The 20,010-nt window shown below is 36.1% G+C and overlaps 2 protein-coding genes across 6 annotated transcripts in view; one reads left to right on the forward strand and one right to left on the reverse strand.

Annotated features, from left to right (window-relative positions):
• FBXO8 (F-box protein 8) overlaps window positions 1-5,832 on the reverse strand; it is a 53,333-nt gene extending 47,501 nt beyond the window's left edge. The window contains exon 1 of the mRNA XM_004766099.3: window positions 5,553-5,832. The gene's annotated coding sequence lies outside the window, so the exon portion shown is untranslated. The remainder of the gene's footprint in view (window positions 1-5,552) is intronic.
• Window positions 5,833-6,021: 189 nt separating this feature from the next.
• Window positions 6,022-20,010, forward strand: part of CEP44 (centrosomal protein 44) — a 30,152-nt gene continuing 16,163 nt past the window's right edge. For 2 of the 5 annotated variants that reach the window (XM_004766094.3, XM_013063294.2), the window contains exons 1-2: window positions 6,023-6,382; window positions 13,410-13,548. In XM_004766094.3, the coding sequence (XP_004766151.1) occupies window positions 13,460-13,548 (89 nt within the window). In that variant the 5' untranslated portion in view covers window positions 6,023-6,382; window positions 13,410-13,459. Of the gene's footprint in view, window positions 6,383-7,607; window positions 7,718-8,605; window positions 8,638-13,409; window positions 13,549-20,010 lie in introns of all 5 variants that reach the window. The other 3 variants (XM_013063293.2, XM_004766095.3, XM_013063296.2) reach the window with 3 other exon arrangements.

The following is a 20,010-nucleotide window of genomic DNA, read 5'->3' on the forward strand; positions in this document are numbered from 1 at the left end:
GAGAGATGACATTTACTTTTGCTAGGAGAAAAAAACTAGTAAATACATTAAGTAAGAAGCATTGACTAACTTGGCCTCGATATATATATATATATATATATATATATATATAACGAAGTTTGGCAAATAAGGCAAATACTTAGTCATCAATCAGTTATATTATAAGAGAGATAACTTTTTGGCACTTAAGTACTACTACCATCTTTAATCATGACCAATGTTTCTAGAAATGAAAACTTTAAGACTTCACGGAAAGATTCAACATGTCAAAGTTCCTTTGGCAGTATCACAAAATAAATCTGTCAATTAATAAGGGGAAATTTCTACTACAGATATTTAGAAGACCAGTAATTAAAATTTTAAAGTAGTTTGTGAATAGTATGTTAATTTTTTAGATCTTTAAAATCAATGCTGCAATTGTTGAGATTCATATTTTAAGCATATTAATTACAGAATACTAATATATATATATATTTTAAAGATTTTATTTATTTATTTGACAGAGAGAGATGACAAGCAGGCAGAGAGGCAGGCAGAGAGAGAGGAGGAAGCAGGGTCCCTGCTGAGCAGAGAGCCTGATTTGGGGCTCGATCCCAGGACCCTGGAATCATGACCTGAGCCGAAGACAGTGGCTTAACCCACTGAGCCACCCAGGCGTCCCCTTAAATATCTAATACAAAGCTTATCTACAAAATGGTATGCAACTTTCATCAAAATGTGTCTAGGTAACAAATTAAACATCAAATAAAATGCTATTCTATAAGAAAAGGGTAATTGCACTAGTGCTTTTAGTAATTCCATAGCACCAAGCATTCAAATAGCACATACTGTGGAGATGACTCTATGTAATAAAGAATGGCTTACCCACCATTTAAGTAGAAAATACATGTGGAAGATGGGAAGAATAGAAATGAGTCTGGGGGATCAAAAAAGCAATCCTGTTTAAATACTTTTGTTTGAAGCAAACCAATTTCATCAGTCTCTTCCTGAGCAAACACTGTTAAACATGATGTGGGAGGATTGACATACAAATAAACTAATTAAAATAATTCATTATCAAAGTTAGTTTTATTCAGTAATTCTTAAACATCTGAACAGTGGAATTTGGAAATAAGACATTTCTTATCTTAGATAAAGATCTAAAATGTGTGCCAGAAATGTTATCTCTAAAATGTTAATTTTATAAAGACTTAAAGACAAGGAGATTCACTTACTTCTATCTTTTTAGAGATTTTCAATTAGAAAGTAACAATCAGATTTTGATTACTTTAGGTTTTAAAAATCTTTGTGATGTGATATTATTCTACAGAATAAGAATATGAGAAATGCTCTGATGAACTATTCTCTACAATACATTTAGAATCAAGTGGGCAGCCCAGTATTTATTTCTCTATTTCCAAAAGAACAGACCACCAAAGTAGTTTAGAACACAATAGGTGGAGAAATTAAAAAAAGAAGAAGAAGAAGAAGAAGAAAAAAAAAACATGATAACAAATCACACCCCTAAAACTGAATGGCAACCACTGTAGAGAAAGAAGAAAGGGTAAGCCCACAAGGAGGTCTGCCTAAGAAGAAAAAGGGAAATAGCTAAGTACTAAGAGGTCACAAGGTATGTTAAACACATAAAAAAAAAAAAAAAAAACCCACTCATTAAATTTAAAGATCTGGTTCTGCAAGAGCAGTCTGTGTTACTAAAAGGCATACCATTTGTAGGATTTTTTTTTTTAATTCAAAAAGATTTATAACATTACTTTCTGATGCTTTTTTCCAGTTTCTGTAATTCGATTCTAAAATGAGTGTTTACCAAATGGCATTTAAACAAATGCAAAAATTAAAATGTGTCATTTAAATGTAATCCAAAAGCTGAGAATTTTAGCCTTATTTAAATTTTTTTGGCAAGTTCACCCCACTGTTTTAATCTTTAAATAAAATAAATTTATCATACTTCTCACTTGTTTTAACTTTTAAAGCAAAATCAATTATTCTTCTCACCAGCATTACTGGTTCTTACTTAACTGCACTATTTACTCAAACTCCTTGTAATCAGCAACTGCCACAGCACCATATCCCAACCCACCTCCCTGGGGCACAGCACACTCCATGCTCACTAATCGAAATGGTCATTTCTATGGAGGTTGAGGAATTAAAAAAACAAAGCAAAACAAAAACCGTAATTCTCACGGAACAGCTTTTAGACAAATAAAACAGGATACTAAAATATTGAGGACAGCCTAAGTATAATGAAAGTCAGAAATGAGATGAGAAAATATCTAGTAATGAAGAGACATAAAACCTAGATTTGATTCAGGCTCCTCCTCTTTACCAATTGTATCGGGAAAGTCACTTAAATTTCTATGTCTCAGTTTCCTCACCTGTAAAACAAAGGTTTTGAACCTGATGATCAATCCCTAAGGTCTCTTTCAGCTATAAAATTCTATGATTTTATAAAAATTAAGTGAAAAAAAAATCCTAAAAATAAAATGAAGAGGTGAAGGAAGGGTGAATGTGTGTGTGTAAGCATCTGTTCTTTTCATCTCTTTTCCCCTACGTTCATGACTAAACCCAATGCCTAACATTGAAACCACAGTTATGTTTTATCATCTCTATGTCACTAAAGTTATTTGTCCCAAATACAATGTAAAATTTAATGAAGTCAGGGTGCTTTAGTTTTATTATAGAATTTACATCAATAAACTTGTCAGAAAAACACTTGTCAGAAAAACAAAATAAGAAAATAAAAGAGAAATAAAAAATAAAAATAAGAAAATAAAAGAGAAAATAAAAGGGAATACAAATTCCTAGAAGTGGATATATTTAATTAAAGTTGTTTTAAAATAGTAAAATAATTCAATGAGAAAGCAACGAGTTAGATGTGTATTTCACAGACAATGATTTTGATGCATTGATCACAGGCCAGCCAAAGGATTAGCCTCAGTTTCCAAATTTGAATAAAAATGTAGAATAGCTGAACATAGCACTTGGATAAAGTAGTCAACCATAAAATCATTAAGGTTGCATGACTAACTTCAATGCGCTGTGATCAAAAAAGATAATCTCTTGGTAAATCAATGGTTTTATATTATGAAAAGAGGAAAATGACTCAATCTACACAAAAGCACAGTAAACACACAAACATTCCCTATTAATTTGATCACATAATAAATTACAATGTATGTTTTCACTTATTTAGCCATTAGTACCATAAGGTATTTCGTGGCTGGAAGCATCTCAACTGTGTTATTTTCTCAAGCAAATGTTGAAAATTTTGCAAATATATAAGGGACCCAAATCACATTCATTAATTGGCTGTAACCTACTATAAATAAAATACATAAACCTGACAGGGAATCTCAACTTAAAAGTCAAACTTATACTTTGAGAATTGACACATTTAGGCTGGTGTTAAGCACTTAAGTTATAAAAGATAAACCTAATACTTTACTAACCGGTAAGGCTTTACATCATCTTTCAAACCTGTAAGAAGTGTATGCGGTTTTACCATAGATCATCCTCCAGTGTCACAACAAGCCCTGAAAGCCTATACGTACGAATAATTTGTAAGAAGGTTATGTGATTCACTGACAGAAGCTGTGCTGGTGATGGACAGCCAGGTAATGCTGATAGAAGGTGGTACCTGCCACCAAATAATAATGCTGAAAACAGACATCAAAAACACACTTCTGTTCTAAGATACACCTTTCCCATCCTTATTTGATCTCACACCAACAAAAAGACAGTCAATGACTTGCATTCTTTCTATACTAGAAAAGCATTACCTCTAGCTTTTCTAACCTCTCTCCTCAAGACCTACCTATGGTCATGTTTATTTTGGTACAGTGTCAACCATATAAAATGACAACGAGTAAGAAATACACAATCTCCAGTTGTGATATGCTTTGCTCATGTAGACCCTAAAAATACAAACATTCCTCTCACGCAAATCATCCCTCATGGCATAATTTCCCAAGAAAAATAGTAAATGCTTCTTCGATAATCAGTAGGGGAAAAAAAGACAAAAAACAAAAACAACTTTTTTTCCAAGAGAGATAATGCTTGCACAAATTTGTTTTTTTACAAATTGACGTTGCTTCTTGTCTGACTACACTTCTCTTGGATGCATTTTTGCTCAGTTATCCCTATCTAGTAACTCCTAAATGTTATCAGCCAGTCTGGGTTAGGCAGTCTAGAGGATAGCCCCCAAAACTTCTGGTTGGATTTACTACTCACTTCTAATACAATGGCAGTAGTGGTGAGATACCACTGCTGAGATTAGGTCATAGGAGAGTATGGGCAGTCTTGTGCACTCTTTATTGCTCACCCTAGGGGAGCAATTCATTGTGTGAAAAGCCCATGTGGTGGAGAACCTAGGCCTACCAACACCCATGTGCATGCATTTGGAAGTAGATCCTCCTACCCCTCAGTAAGCCTTCAGATGGGATCATAGTCTCCACTTGCAGCTAAACAACAAATTCATGAAAGACCTTGGGTCGGAGGCTCTTTGCTAAGCTGTAACCAAATCTCCACCCCCACAGAAACTATGAGATAATAAACATTTGTTGTTTTAAGCTGCTAAATTTTGGAGTAATTTTTTACCCTCAATAGATAACTAATACAGATTCTCAGACAAATTATCAAATTAACTGGCTAAAAATGGGAAGTTTCCTACTCAACTTGAAAAACAGAATAAAATTTTCCTTCATTCTCAGATCTGGTCAATTTTGTAAGCCATTAGGGAAGTAAAAACCCTCCTATGCCATAAATATGGTCACCATACTCCAAATATTAAAAGGAGAAAGCAAGCAGAAATGAAAAACATAAATTAGCTTCACTTTGCAGTAGCAAAGATCATGATATATCGATTTGGAGAGAAACATCTAGGATCCTTGAAAATAAAAGTTCAATTTGTTAAAATAAGTAGCCTCAGTCATTAAACCACTAATTACATACAGAACCTAAAAATAAAAACAAAAAACTTGAATGGTGATTGGAATTTATGTATAATACTTAACTGGAAAACCCGACATAGAAGAGAGTAGAGACCAGTTACAAAGAAACAAACAAGAGATAAATTAATAATCTGTCAAATTTGTAACTCAAGTTTGATGGCTGAAGTACCCGGCGAAGCCATCATGATCTTAAGTAAAAGTGTCTGCATTCACATAACTGAAAAGTAAGTATAGAACCGAAAACTGCCTATGCATCAAGAAAACAATCTACTTGAAAAGGAACACTTGGGCTAGAAAAGAGTAATCTTTACTATTGTCGGCTTTACTTCCTAAAGAGGCCGGGACACCACCTTGGGTCCCAAGTTAACCTATACTCCAGTGGCCTAGAAACACAAGGAACACACCTACTCCCGCCTCCTGATACAGAGTCTACATTTTAACACGCCACTACAGCTGTCACTCAAAGTGCTCTGCACTGCCATTGGTCCCAAAGTCTTGCTGGTTGGCAAGTTTCTGCCAACTGGCAAACACCGGTTGTCTTTATTTCCAAGAAGAAAAGCAAGGGTATGTAGAGAAAAGACGCAAGAGTTCTGAAATATCTTGTACCTGAGCGACCTGCGATCCCCACCGCCGCCGCGACGAATCGGCCTCTGGGCGGGGGCTTTTAGTCAATAAGAAAATGGCTCAGCCGGGAACTGGTGCCCAGGCCATGGAGATGCCGGTTCAAACTTTACTTGTCCACGCCGGTGGAGGTATCAGCAGCGAGAATAGCAGAAGAAGCACAGGATCCCTCTGAACTCAGCGCACCTCAAGCTGCAACATCCAGAGCGACCGACGGTCCGACTTTTGACGTTTCCTATTGTTGCCGGAAGTGACGTTAGGGTTCTGAGCCTTAGAGAAGAAGCATTTTTATTCCCGGTCTTTACGATTCGCTATAGATTCTCCGTTTCTCACATCGCATCCCGAGCCACTTTAAGCATCAACACTAGATAAACTTTTAATATGAAATTTGCGGTCGGACTGGCTGTTGAAAATCCTCTCCGCAGAGTCAAGTTTCCTCAGCGGTCTGGACAAAGGTGGTGTGGAATCTGCAGTGAGGAATCGTGAAGCACCGAGGAGCTGGCTGCTTTGAAGGTCTTCCCGCGGCGCGTGGCGGGCTTTGACCCACTGTTTAAATACCAACGGTCGACTCGAGGGGTGCGCGGAGGTGCAGGTGTCCGGCTGCAGCGAGTAGCTGCTGGAGGCTGGGCTCCGGTGGCTATCTGGTCGCATATGCTACCTCCCTCTCTCCCGGCTGTGAGGGGCCAGAGGCCTTCGGGGCCCTCTTTGCTTGGCGGCTGCTGGGGAAGCTGGCGAGAGTGCGCCCCAGGTTAAGCAGGGGAAGAAGCCTGTCTCCGTAGCCCTTACCGAAACCATGGAAGGGAGCAAATGACCAGGTCTGCCTTTTCATCCTTTTAAATCAAATGGAGGGAGGGGAGCCCTAGATATGCCTTGCCTATAAACCCAACTGGTATAGCGTAATGATAAACAGCGAAATAGGAAGAATCATGGCATCTAATTTTCTTAGTTTAGGGTAGGGTTGGGAAATTACTGACCGATTCCTTCAGTTGGAACCTATGAGCTGAGGAAAGGATCCTACTCCTCCGAAACGCTGAGTAGAAGAGGTCGAAGTAGTGAGTTTTTCTTGCCTGCATTTCTTTGAGTTTCCTTATATCTCTGCCTTCTAGACAACTTAACAGTTTTTCCCTCTCGCTGCGAAGAAAATGCATCTTGGCATTTTGATTCCGAAATTATGGGTACACAAGACTATTTTTCTAAAATTATCCACAAATATTTTGTATTTTGAGCAGTTTTATATGTGAACACAGCAATACTATTGAGCTATATTCTTGTCCCGGGCCCCCATTGTTTTTCGCCCAATCTTTTGTGTTTTTCCTTTTCCAGACCTTTCTACGTAACTCTTAGAACAGTATTTCCCCTACTGCATTTTGAGCAAATTTCATAAACTGAACTTTACCCCTATCTACTCTATTTTTGATACACGGTTTTTAGATAATACGTAGTGTTGTAAGATACGTCACAAACTCTTAGCCATGGACTATAATAATTAAAGTCAGTGTACTTGCTTTGTTCTGAAGAAAAAAATCACTCTGAGTTCAATGGCATTCCATTGGGAGGAATCATTTAAGACTTACAATCACAATGAGATTGAGCTAGATTAAAAATCGTAAACTGCTATTGTATACCCTTTTCACTATATCTCCCCAATAAGTATAGTTGAGCAGGTCTGACCTGCAGAGAAAATTCTCTGGAGGATGCTGGGAAGCAATATTGAATCCATCTTAATGGCTGAAACTATGCTACAAGCAGAGTAATGGCTCTTTCCCCTTAACTTCTTTTAATAAGGGCTATAAAGTGAAAATATTAATCCTTTTTAAAAAGTAAGTTATTTTTCATTTCTGAAAGTACTGTGCTAAAATGTGCATGACTTGTAGATTGTCTTAATATCTTGGTTTTAGTGTTTTTCAGTTTCATAGTAGATTTAGCAAAGTCTCATGAAAATGTAGAATAGTGGCTATCATTTTTTTGTATAATACTCACTTCTTTTTAATCCCTTTATTTTTTCTTTCCTGTTCTATTATTTACCTCCTTCACCTACAGATCCAACCTGTACTTGTATCTTACTCTTCTTCAAAAATATTTATTCTGCTGATACTGAAGAGGATGTGTTCCAAGGACATACTTTGTTGTCAGAAAGTCCATTCTCAGAGGTAGAAATAATATGAGACATTGATCTATGTTCCAGGACTTCAGAGAAGGGAAAGACACCATAAAGTGCTAAGTAAAACAAAATTACATGTACTAAAAACATGGAATATATATTTGGAAGAATTAAAGTCTACAGAGGGAGATACAATTTATATTAAAGTTACAGAATGTCTTAGGAAAAGGTACCCCTAGAAGAGTCATATTAAGATAGGTGGGTCTGGAACTTAATACAATAATTACTATATTGGCCAGTGGCAGTACCTAAGAATACATATATTTTGCAGTTACAACCAGATTAATTCCCATTTCATCTTTCCCAGGAAAGTAAAGGCTGGTCTCGGGAATTCCTTTCTTACTGCTTTCTTATGTCCATCTATCCCCTAGTCATCTTAAAAGATATTTAATAAGGCTTATTTTCTTGGCTAATGTTTTGTATAATGTGATTTCAGGATCACTTCTTTTTCCTGTTATCTCCCATTTGGCAGACATTCCCTCTACCTAAAAATGTGAATATTTAGTAGTAATTGATTAACTGAAAAATACTGACTAGAATCCGTGCATGAACATATAAATTATACTCAATAACCTGTTCTTTACTATGTTGGTAAAGGAGCGGAGTCTTGGAACAGGAAGGTACTGTGTTCCTAAAGAGGTGGGGAAGCAGAATTTGGTGGCCATGGGCTTAAAATAGAAAGCCTACTAAATTTGGGATTTGCAAATTCCTGACCTTATTACCTCTAGTTATACATAAATACAGAGAAAGTGTGTAAGGGAATATTTTGTATCCTGTGCAACTGCTAGAATGTTGACTGGGGAAAAAGATTATACTAACTCTACCTGATTTATGAATTGTTCTGTTTGTTTTTAATGTCAATGACTTCATTGTAAAGGAGCTTCATTCCCAGAGGATTCATTATTCAAGGTATTGTTATATATTTTCCTGCTATGGAGTGTCCATGGACAGTTACAAATAGATCTTTTTAAGTGTGTTATTGGGCACTGCCTTACTGATTGACTAAACTTAGTTTAGAAGCCTTTTAGCTCTTTCTAGCAGATTCTTAACCATTTAATTACCTATCAATATTTATTTATTATATGAACCTCTTTTGAGAATAATCTTCGAGAATCTAATGAAAGCCCTATGCCATGCAATGAGTCATTTAAAAATATAATTTTATGGTGTTTTCTTTGGAATTTAAAAAACTATTGTATTTAAAATCTCAAATATTGTTTCTGTCTTTTGGTGCATATATACATACCATACTGTTTCATACATATGTTCTCTGGAGTTGTATTCCTGTTTCATAGGCCCTTTATATGTCAGCTTTAGTATATAGAACCATAAAGTTTTCTAAAGTAATTATACTAATTTACCCTTCCAGAGCATTGTATGAGTTTCATATGTTCTGTAGTTTCACATTTTGGATTTAGTTTGGAATTTCCTAATGATAAATAAGATTGCATATCTTTTCACATATTTACTCTTGTGAAGTTCTTGTTCGGGTCTCTTTCCCGTTTTCTATTATTGTCTTTCCTTTTCTTATTGCTTTGAAGGGAATTCTTTACATATTCTAGATATGAATTTCTTTTGTTGGTTTTATAGTTCTATAGAAACATTTTCTCTCAGTGGTTTATCTTTCTACTCTCTTGAAGGGGTCTTTTGATGAACAGTGTTGCTAATTTTAATGTGATTCATCTTAACAGTTTTAAGATAAGAAATCTTTCTCTACCTAAAGATCAAAGATAGTCTTCTCTATGATCTCCAGCAAGCCTGGTTGTCTTACATTTTATATTTAGATCTTCAACAAACCTGGAATTAATTTGGTAAAAGATATGAGGTGCCATTTACATCAAGGGGTCAAGATTTATTTATTCTATCTGGGTATTAAGTTGATCCAGTACCATTTATTGAAAAAGACCATCTTTTCTCCTGGGCTACTCAGCATCAACTTTGTTATAAATCTAGTGTCAATATAAGCATTGTCTTTTTCTGGACTCTTCTGTTCCATTGTTTTATTAGTACATTTTCACTAATTCCAAATGTAACTTTATAATGAGTCTTGATATCCAGTGGTTAAGTCCTCCAATTTTGATTTTTATCAAGATTGATAGTTATCCTTTATCTTTTGCATTTCTGGATACATTTTCAAATCAGCTTGTCAATTTCCATTAAAAAAAAGAAAACCTTGAGAGTTTTGGGGGAAATTCATTGAATCTGTGGATCAATTTTTTGAGTCTTCCAATCCTTAAAGAGGTTGTATATTTTTTCTATTTACTCCTTCTTTAATTCATCTCAGTAAAGTTAGGGTTTTTTGTTTTGAGGTCTTATACATCTTTTCTAGGTTTATTCACATGTTTGTGATACTTTTGAGGATACTTGATTTATACATAGAAAATCTGTTTTTAAAATTATACAATTAACTTGAGGGATACAGAGAAGTACAACTAGTTTTTATGTATTGGCCTTCTACCCAACAGTCTTGCTAAATTCACTTATTTCTTTTGGACTCTGATTATATACAGTTATGTCATCTGTGAATTAGGGCAATATTATTTCTTCCTTTTTAGCATTTATTCCTTTTATATATTCTTCTTGCATTTTTGTACTATCTGTAACCTCTAGTACAAGGTTAAAGAGAAATGATGAGAGGGAACAAAATTCATTCTCAGTCTTGGGAAGAAAGTTTCCTTTATTTCACCATAAAGCATGATGTTTGCAGTAGGTGTTTGTTTGTTTGTTTGTTTGTTTTTTGGTAGATATCCTTTATCAAATGCACACAATTCCTTCTTTTCTAATGTCCTAAGAATTATATTATGCGTGAATGTTGAATTTTATGAAATGTATTGGTAGGATAACACTTTCTCTTTTACTTGTTAATGCACTGACATTATAGTAATTCATTTTTTGTTTTGCTTATACTTTGGATTATAGTCCAATAGTATTCAATTCATTTTGTCCTTCAGATAGTTTTACTTTTGACCATTGGGAACTGTTGTCTCCTGTGTCCTGTTGACATACCCCCATCACATTGGGATTGGTTTATTTTGTGTATACTTTCTCACTTTCTGGAACTATGTATTACTTTAGACTCATCTTATATATGTTCTGTCCCAGCCTTAGAATTTACCATTTCTACAGGGAGTCCTGGTTCCTTTTATTGGAGAACATTATACACACTAAGATTTGAATGTGAGGTGTGTGTTCTTTACTGCTGGGGTGTTGTTGCTTTTAATCACTTTCAGCTGGAAGAGGAAGGCAATATGTATATATACTAGCTGTCTATATACACTTATGGAGAAATACAGTATATAACTGTTTGTATCTATATTAAGCTGAACATGAGTTCATACTGGAATTTTCTAACTAATGCATTAGGCAGGCATGGCTCATTCTAGTCTCTTCTGATCTATAAATTCCTACTCTAGCAATAAGAAACGTTACTTCTGTTCTGCCTTGTTTTACTTAATTTTTCAGTTCCCAGTGTGTGTTACTGGGATTGTAGTAACTCATGCACAGATGTATCAGAATTAATGCATAAGTAAATGGGAAACAACTTTCTAAACTTAGATATAGTTTATAAACCAGCATACAGCGTTTATATGCAAGTGGTTTTGTCTTTAGCCTTGCACTCATTTCCAAAGTTACTTAGTTAACATCTTTTCCATGCATCCTCTTCTATGAGGTTTTCTCCCAGCTTCTAAATGGTTTTTTAAAGGTTGCATACATTAGGGTTCTCTTTGTGCTATCCTGTTTTATAGGTTTTGACAAATGCATACTGTTGTGTATATACCACTGCAGTATCATACAGAATACTTTCACTACTCTAAAAATTTTTCCTACGTTTACTTATTCAGCCCTCTCTTCTCCTTCCCTCTGAGTCCTTGGGGGGGTGTATTGTTTTCACTTTCACTACAGTTTTGCCTTTTCCAGAATGTCATATAATTAAGATCGTACAGTATATAATCTTTTCAGACTGGTTTCTTTCACTTAGGAAGATGCACTAAGGTCCATCCATGTCTTTTTGTCGCTGCTCATTTCCTCATTGCTGACTTAATATCCTGTTGTATGGATGTACCATGATTCTTTTCATCGATTCACCAATTGGAGGACATTTTGGTTGCTTTCACTTTTTGGTGATTATGAATAGAGCTGCTATAAACATTCGTGTGCAGGATGTTATAGGTACATACTTTTTAAGTTTGATTTGGTTAATACCTTGTTTACCTGATTGCTGATTGTATTGGTTAGACTATTTAGCTTTGTATCTGCTAAACTGCCCTCCAAAATGACTATACCATTTACATTTATTCCAGCAATAAGTGAGAGTTTCTGTTGTTCCATATCCCATATGCATTTGGTATCATCAGTTTTTTGGATTCTAGCCATTATAATAGGTCTCTCTCTTTCTTTTTTTAAATTTGCAATCACCTGATGATATGTAAGACTGAGCATCTTATATTATTATTGTTATCTGTATGTCTTCTTTGGTGAGATGAATGTTCAGATGTTTTGCCTATTTCTTAATTGGTTGGGTTTTTTTTTTTCCCTTGCTCCTATAGGAGTTATTTGTATATTTTGGGAACAAGTCTTTTATTCAATATGTATTTTTGTAAATATTCTCTCCCAGTCTGTGAACTATCTTTTCATTCTCTTGACAATGTCTTTTTTAGGAAAGAATTTTTAAAATTTAGTGAAATACAACTTATTTTTTAAAAATTTGATAATGATCTGATATTATCTAAAAGCTCATTGGTAATCCTGGGGAAGCAGAGAGATAGTTGCCTAGCTGAACCACGTATGTGGGATGGGGTATGGGGGGAGAGAAAATAAAAATCTAGGGTTTCGCAGCTCCTACCTGGACTTTCAAGTAATCATCCTTATTTCAACCCCCTTGGCCTTACCCCTTAGCCTTTCATAAGCATTAGAGGCCCTTCATTTCTGGACTTATCTTGCGGCTGTTTGTTTCCTCTTAAATGGACAGATAAAATTAGCCTGTCTCTACTTTGCTAGGTTGGTTTTCACTTAATCATCTGCTTTCCATCTTCCAAAACTTTGTTGATACTTTCTGTCATGTGGAATCCCCTCTAATTCATTTTGCCCTGTTGAGTGTATATGGTTTTTAATCATTTACTTTCATTTTAGTGATGTTAAACAAAAGAAATAAAGATAACATGCATTTAATCTGCCATATTTTACAAGCATTTCTAATTTTTTTTTTTTACTAATCTATTTTTATTTTTTAAACAAAACATCTTATTGGCAACTATATGAGATCAAAGCCCTGGGAATAATGACTAAATCTGTAATAAATTCCTTTGTCTTCATTTTTTACTGATCTTATTATGTAACGATTATAAGCATCTAAGATAGTCATTGATGGAGATTATTTTAGGTTGATTTCTCTCCCCAAATGGTACTTTGTTAAAAATAAACTATTAGGGAGACTATCATGAGACACATTGTAAGAATATGAACATAAGGCAAACTTTCTTTTTTTGTAAGGAAAAAGTATTTGGGGAAAATGCTTACATTTGGGAATATACTGTAGATAGACGATAGCACTGGACCAGTAGGGAAAATGTTAGTGGAGAAATAGCTAAGATGAGTATAGTAAGCGCATGTAAAAGATGTGAACAAAATATAAAAGATTCAGAAATAGACTTAACCAGTGTTTTATGGATTTTTATTTTTAGGTGAAATATTAGAGTATTTCAAAAGCTGGAGCCGAATGTAATGTTAAATAATGGCAACAGGTGACTTAAAAAGAAGCTTACGGAACCTAGAACAAGTTCTTCGTTCACTAAATTATCCTCAAGAGGTGGATTGTGTTGGGTGAGCTATATATCAAACTTAATTTGTGTTCTTTTTGATAATGATTTGAATTAAGATTGGACATTGAGGGTGTATCTAAGTGGAGACAGGTTTTACTGGGTTGTTTAAAACATTTTCCTGGAAATGATTAAAATGTTTTAGAAGGCAGGGAATTATAGGATTTTTTTGCTAAGTATGAGTCAGTGAAAAATTATAACTCAAGAGGTTTAAAACACCTTTTAGAAGTAGAACCACGAAATACAGCTGTACAAGGTATGGTTTCTGTACAACTTGTAAACTCATTAAAGTATAATGGATCTCAATAATTAAATAATTTTCTATCCTCTCACATTCAGTTAGATGGTATTTTTGATTTGGAAGATTCTAGTTGATGGGTTTCTTATGACAACTTACACCACATGCTAAGACTGTTATTAAGCTAACTCATTTAATAGACCCCACTTGAACCTTTTGCTGTAGTTTTCACTTTCCAAATATGACTTACTTGCTTTTATAGTATGTAGCAACTTGCATTTCTTCTATGTTCATGCTGATCTAAATATGGTACTCTCATCATCTACCCCTTCATATTTCTTTTCTCTTCTTACCTGGGATTATTGATTAAAAGTATTCCCCACTATGGGGCGCCTGGGTGGCTCACTCGTTAAGCATCTGCCTTTGGCTCAGGTCATGATCCCAGGGTCCTGGAATTAAGCCCCACGTCTGTCCAGCTCCCTGCTGAGCGGGAAGCCTTCTTCTCCCTCTCCCAATCCCCCTCCTCGTGTTCCCTCGCTTTCTGTGTCTCCCTCTGTCAAATAAAGTATTCCCCACTAGAGTATAAGCTGAAGACTGGGACTTTGTTTTGTTCACTGCAGTATCCCCACATTTAGAATTGTGCCTTGAGAGCTAACTAGACATTCAATGAATAAGTGTCAAGTGACAAGTCCAGATTAACTATATGTTCAAGTAGTAGAGTAAAATTAGTTAAAACAGTAAAAAAAGAGAATCTTAGAATAATGTGCTTTACATGTAAGGGTGGATGTTCTAGGGGTGTGCTTTACGTATACATGTGGATGGACCATAGGGAGAGCTAACCCCAAGAGATGGCAAAATGAAAGGATAATGAAGACCATGGGAGAAAGTTGAGCTCTGAAGACCGATTCCAGGCCTTCTGTGTGAGAATCAGAAGTTGCTCCACAGCATGTACCGATCAGATCCTGCTTCCTTAACACAGGGACATACTATGTTGTTGTCTCGCTGAGACTTAACCAGTTTGAATAGCCACATTTTCTTCTTCCTATTTGAAGCATCATTTTAAGATACATTATGGATAGGAATACTTGGAAAATGAACCAATTATTCCCCTATCTTTTGAGTTTGGAATTTAATATTTGATTTATATTATATAAATATCAGTATATTATATACTGACTCAGGAGTATCATTAAGAATAATATTTTTTAGACTGTTTCACAACATAGTACTCTGCAGGGTCTTTTGAAATAAGTCACACTACTTGCAGCTGCTTATTCAGGGTGCCCCCCCTCACCCACATACACACTCCACCACACGTGTTTTGATTCTTATATTTCTTACTCATTTTTTTTTTTTTTCTGGCGAATTCCTGATTAATTTCTTTAATTTTTTATTTTTTTATAAACATATATTTTTATCCCCAGGGATACAGGTCTGTGAATCACCAGGTTTACACACTTCACAGCACTCACCAAAGCACATACCCTCCCCAATGTCCATAATCCCACTCCCTTCTCCCAAACCCCCTCCCCCCGGCAACCCTCAGTTTGTTTTGTGAGATTAAGAGTCACTTATGGTTTGTCTCCCTCCCAATCCCATCTTGTTTCATTGATTCTTCTTCTACCCACTTAAGCCTCCATGTTGCATCACCACTTCCTCATATCAGGGAGATCATATGGTAGTTGTCTTTCTCTGCTTGACTTATTTCGCTAAGCATGATACGCTCTAGTTCCATCCATGTTGTTGCAAATGGCAAGATTTCATTTCTTTTGATGGCTGCATAGTATTCCATTGTGTATATATACCACATCTTCTTGATCCATTCATCTGTTGATGGACATCTAGGTTCTTTCCATAGTTTGGCTATTGTGGACATTGCTGCTATAAACATTCGGGTGCATGTGTCCCTTTGGATCACTACATTTGTATCTTTAGGGTAAATACCCAATAGTGCAATTGCTGGGTCATAGGGCAGTTCTATTTTCAACATTTTGAGGAACCTCCATGCTGTTTTCCAGAGTGGCTGCACCAGCTTGCATTCCCACCAACAGTGTAGGAGGGTTCCCCTTTCTCCGCATCCTCGCCAGCATCTGTCATTTCCTGACTTGTTGATTTTAGCCATTCTGACTGGTGTGAGGTGATATCTCATTGTGGTTTTGATTTGTATTTCCCTGATGCCGAGTGATATGGAGCACTTTTTCATGTGTCTGTTCGCCATCTGGATGTCTTCTTTGCAGAAATGTCTGTTCATGTCTTCTGCCCATTTCTTGATTGGATTATTTGTTCTTTGGGTGTTGAGTTTGCTAAGTTCTTTATAGATTCTGGACACTAGTCCTTTATCTGATATGTCGTTTGCAAATATCTTCTCCCATTCTGTCAGTTGTCTTTTGATTTTGTTAACTGTTTCCTTTGCTGTGCAAAAGCTTTTGATCTTGATGAAATCCCAGTAGTTCATTTTTTTTTCCCTTGCTTCCCTTGCCTTTTGCGTTGTTCCTAGGAAGATATTGCTGCGGCAGAGGTCGAAGAGGTTGCTGCCCGTGTTCTCCTCAAGGATTTTGATGGATTCCTTTCGTACATTGAGGTCCTTCATCCATTTTGAGTCTATTTTTGTGTGTGGTGTAAGGAAATGGTCCAATTTCATTTTTCTGCATGTGGCTGTCCAATTTTCCCAGCACCATTTATTGAAGAGGCTGTCTTTTTTCCATTGGACATTCTTTCCTGCTTTGTCGAAGATTAGTTGACCATAGATTTGAGGGTCTATTTCTGGGCTCTCTATTCTGTTCCATTGATCTATGTGTCTGTTTTTTGTGCCAGTACCATGTTGTCTTGATGATGACAGCTTTGTAATAGAGCTTGAAGTCCGGAATTGTGATGCCACCAACGTTGGCTTTCTTTTTCAATATCCCTTTGGCTATTCGAGGTCTTTTCTGGTTCCATATAAATTTTAGAATTATTTGTTCCATTTCTTTGAAAAAGATGGATGGTACTTTGATAGGAATTGCATTAAATGTGTAGATTGCTTTAGGTAGCATAGACATTTTCACAATATTTATTCTTCCAATCCAGGAGCATGGAACATTTTTCCATTTCTTTATGTCTTCCTCAATTTCTTTCATGAGTACTTTATAGTTTTCTGAGTATAGATTCTGTGTCTCTTTGGTTAGGTTTATTCCTAGGTATCTTATGGTTTTGGATGCAATTGTAAATGGGATTGACTCCTTAATATCTCTTTCTTCTGTCTTGCTGTTGGTGTAGAGAAATGCAACTGATTTCTGTGCATTGATTTTATATCCTGACACTTTACTGAATTCCTGTATAAGTTCTAGCAGTTTTGGAGTGGAGTCTTTTGGGTTTTCCACATATAGTATCATATCATCTGCGAAGAGTGATAATTTGACTTCTTCTTTGCCGATTTGGATGCCTTTAATTTCCTTTTGTTGTCTGATTGCTGAGGCTAGGACCTCTAGTACGATGTTGAATAGCAGTGGTGATAATGGACATCCCTGCCGTGTTCCTGACCTTAGCGGAAAAGCTTTCAGTTTTTCTCCATTGAGAATGATATTTGCGGTGGGTTTTTCATAGATGGCTTTGATGATATTGAGGTATGTGCCCTCTATCCCTACACTTTGAAGAGTTTTGATCAGGAAGGGATGCTGTACTTTGTCAAATGCTTTTTCAGCATCTATTGAGAGTATCATATGGTTCTTGTTCTTTCTTTTATTGATGTGTTGTATCACATTGACTGATTTGCGGATGTTGAACCAACCTTGCAGCCCTGGAATAAATCCCACTTGGTCGTGGTGAATAATCTTTTTAATGTACTGTTGAATCCTATTGGCTAGTATTTTGTTGAGTATTTTCGCATCTGTGTTCATCAAGGATATCGGTCTATAGCTCTCTTTTTTGGTGGGATCCTTGTCTGGTTTTGGGATCAAGGTGATGCTGGCCTCATAAAATGAGTTTGGAAGTTTTCCTTCCATTTCTATTTTTTGGAACAGTTTCAGGAGAATAGGAATTAGTTCTTCTTTAAATGTTTGGTAGAATTCCCCCGGGAAGCCGTCTGGCCCTGGGCTTTTGTTTGTTTGGAGATTTTTAATGACTGTTTCAATCTCCTTACTGGTTATGGGTCTGTTCAGGCTTTCTATTTCTTCCTGGTTCAGTTGTGGTAGTTTATATGTTTCTAGGAATGCATCCATTTCTTCCAGATTGTCAAATTTATTGCCGTAGAGTTGCTCATAGTATGTTCTTATAATAGTTTGTATTTCTTTGGTGTTAGTTGTGATCTCTCCTCTTTCATTCATGATTTTATTTATTTGGGTCCTTTCTCTTTTCTTTTTGATAAGTCGGGCCAGGGGTTTATCAATTTTATTAATTCTTTCAAAGAACCAGCTCCTAGTTTCGTTGATTTGTTCTATTGTTTTTTTTGGTTTCTATTTCATTGATTTCTGCTCTGATCTTTATGATTTCTCTTCTCCTGCTGGGCTTAGGGTTTCTTTCTTGTTCTTTCTCCAGCTCCTTTAGGTGTAGGGTTAGGTTGTGTACCTGAGACCTTTCTTGTTTCTTGAGAAAGGCTTGTACCGCTATATATTTTCCTCTCAGGACTGCCTTTGTTGTGTCCCACAGATTTTGAACCGTTGTATTTTCATTATCATTTGTTTCCATGATTTTTTTCAATTCTTCTTCTTTAATTTCCCGGTTGACCCATTCATTCTTTAGAAGGATACTGTTTAGTCTCCATGTATTTGGGTTCTTTCCAAACTTCCTTTTGTGGTTGAGTTCTAGCTTTAGAGCATTGTGGTCTGAAAATATGCAGGGAATGATCCCAATCTTTTGATACCGGTTGAGTCCTGATTTAGGACCGAGGATGTGATCTATTCTGGAGAATGTTCCATGTGCACTAGAGAAGAATGTGTATTCTGTTGCTTTGGGATGAAATATTCTGAATATATCTGTGATGTCCATCTGGTCCAGTGTGTCATTTAAGGCCTTTATTTCCTTGCTGATCTTTTGCTTGGATGACCTGTCCATTTCAGTGAGGGGAGTGTTAAAGTCCCCTACTATCATTGTATTATTGTTGATGTGTTTCTTTGATTTTGTTATTAATTGGTTTATATAGTTGGCTGCTCCCACATTGGGGGCATAGATATTTAAAATTGTTAAATCTTCTTGTTGGACAGACCCTTTGAGTATGATATAGTGTCCTTCCTCATCTCTTATTATAGTCTTTGGCTTAAAATCTAATTGATCTGATATAAGGATTGCCACTCCTGCTTTCTTCTGATGTCCATTAGCATGGTAAATTCTTTTCCACCCCCTCACTTTAAATCTGGAGGTGTCTTCGGGCTTAAAATGTGTTTCTTGGAGGCAACATATAGATGGGTTTTGTTTTTTTATCCATTCTGATACCCTGTGTCTTTTGACAGGGGCATTTAGCCCATTCACATTCAGGGTAACTATTGAGAGATATGAATTTAGTGCCATTGTATTGCCTGTAAGGTGACTGTTACTGTATATGGTCTCTGTTCCTTTCTGATCTACCACTTGTAGGCTCTCTCTTTGCTTAGAGGACCCCTTTCAATATTTCCTGTAGAGCTGGTTTGGTATTTGCAAATTCTTTCAGTTGTTGTTTGTCCTGGAAGCTTTTAATCTCTCCTTCTATTTTCAATGATAGCCTAGCTGGATATAGTATTCTTGGCTGCATGTTTTTCTCGTTTAGTGCTCTGAAAATATCATGCCAGCTCTTTCTGGCCTGCCAGGTCTCTGTGGATAAGTCAGCTGCCAATCTAATATTTTTTACCATTGTATGTTACAGACTTCTTTTCCCGGGCTGCTTTCAGGATTTTTTCTTTGTCATTGAGACTTGTAAATTTTACTATTAGGTGACGGGGGTGTGGGCCTATTCTTATTGATTTTGAGGGGCATTCTCTGAACCTCCTGTATTTTGATGCTCGTTCCCTTTGCCATATTGGGGAAATTCTCCCCAATAATTCTCTCCAGTATACCTTCTGCTCCCCTCTCACTTTCTTCTTCTTCTGGAATCCCAATTATTCTAATGTTGTTTCGTCTTATGGTGTCACTTATCTCTCGAATTCTCCCCTCGTGGTCCAGTAGCTGTTTGTCCCTCTTTTGCTCAGCTTCTTTATTCTCTGTCATTTGGTCTTCTATATCACTAATTCTTTCTTCTGCCTCATTTATCCTAGCAGTTAGAGCCTCCATTTTTGATTGCAC

This window comes from Mustela putorius, unplaced genomic scaffold (assembly GCF_011764305.1).
Source record: "Mustela putorius furo isolate JIRA1106 unplaced genomic scaffold, ASM1176430v1.1 tig00000682_pilon_pilon_pilon, whole genome shotgun sequence".
Classification (NCBI taxonomy): Eukaryota; Metazoa; Chordata; class Mammalia; order Carnivora; family Mustelidae; genus Mustela; species Mustela putorius.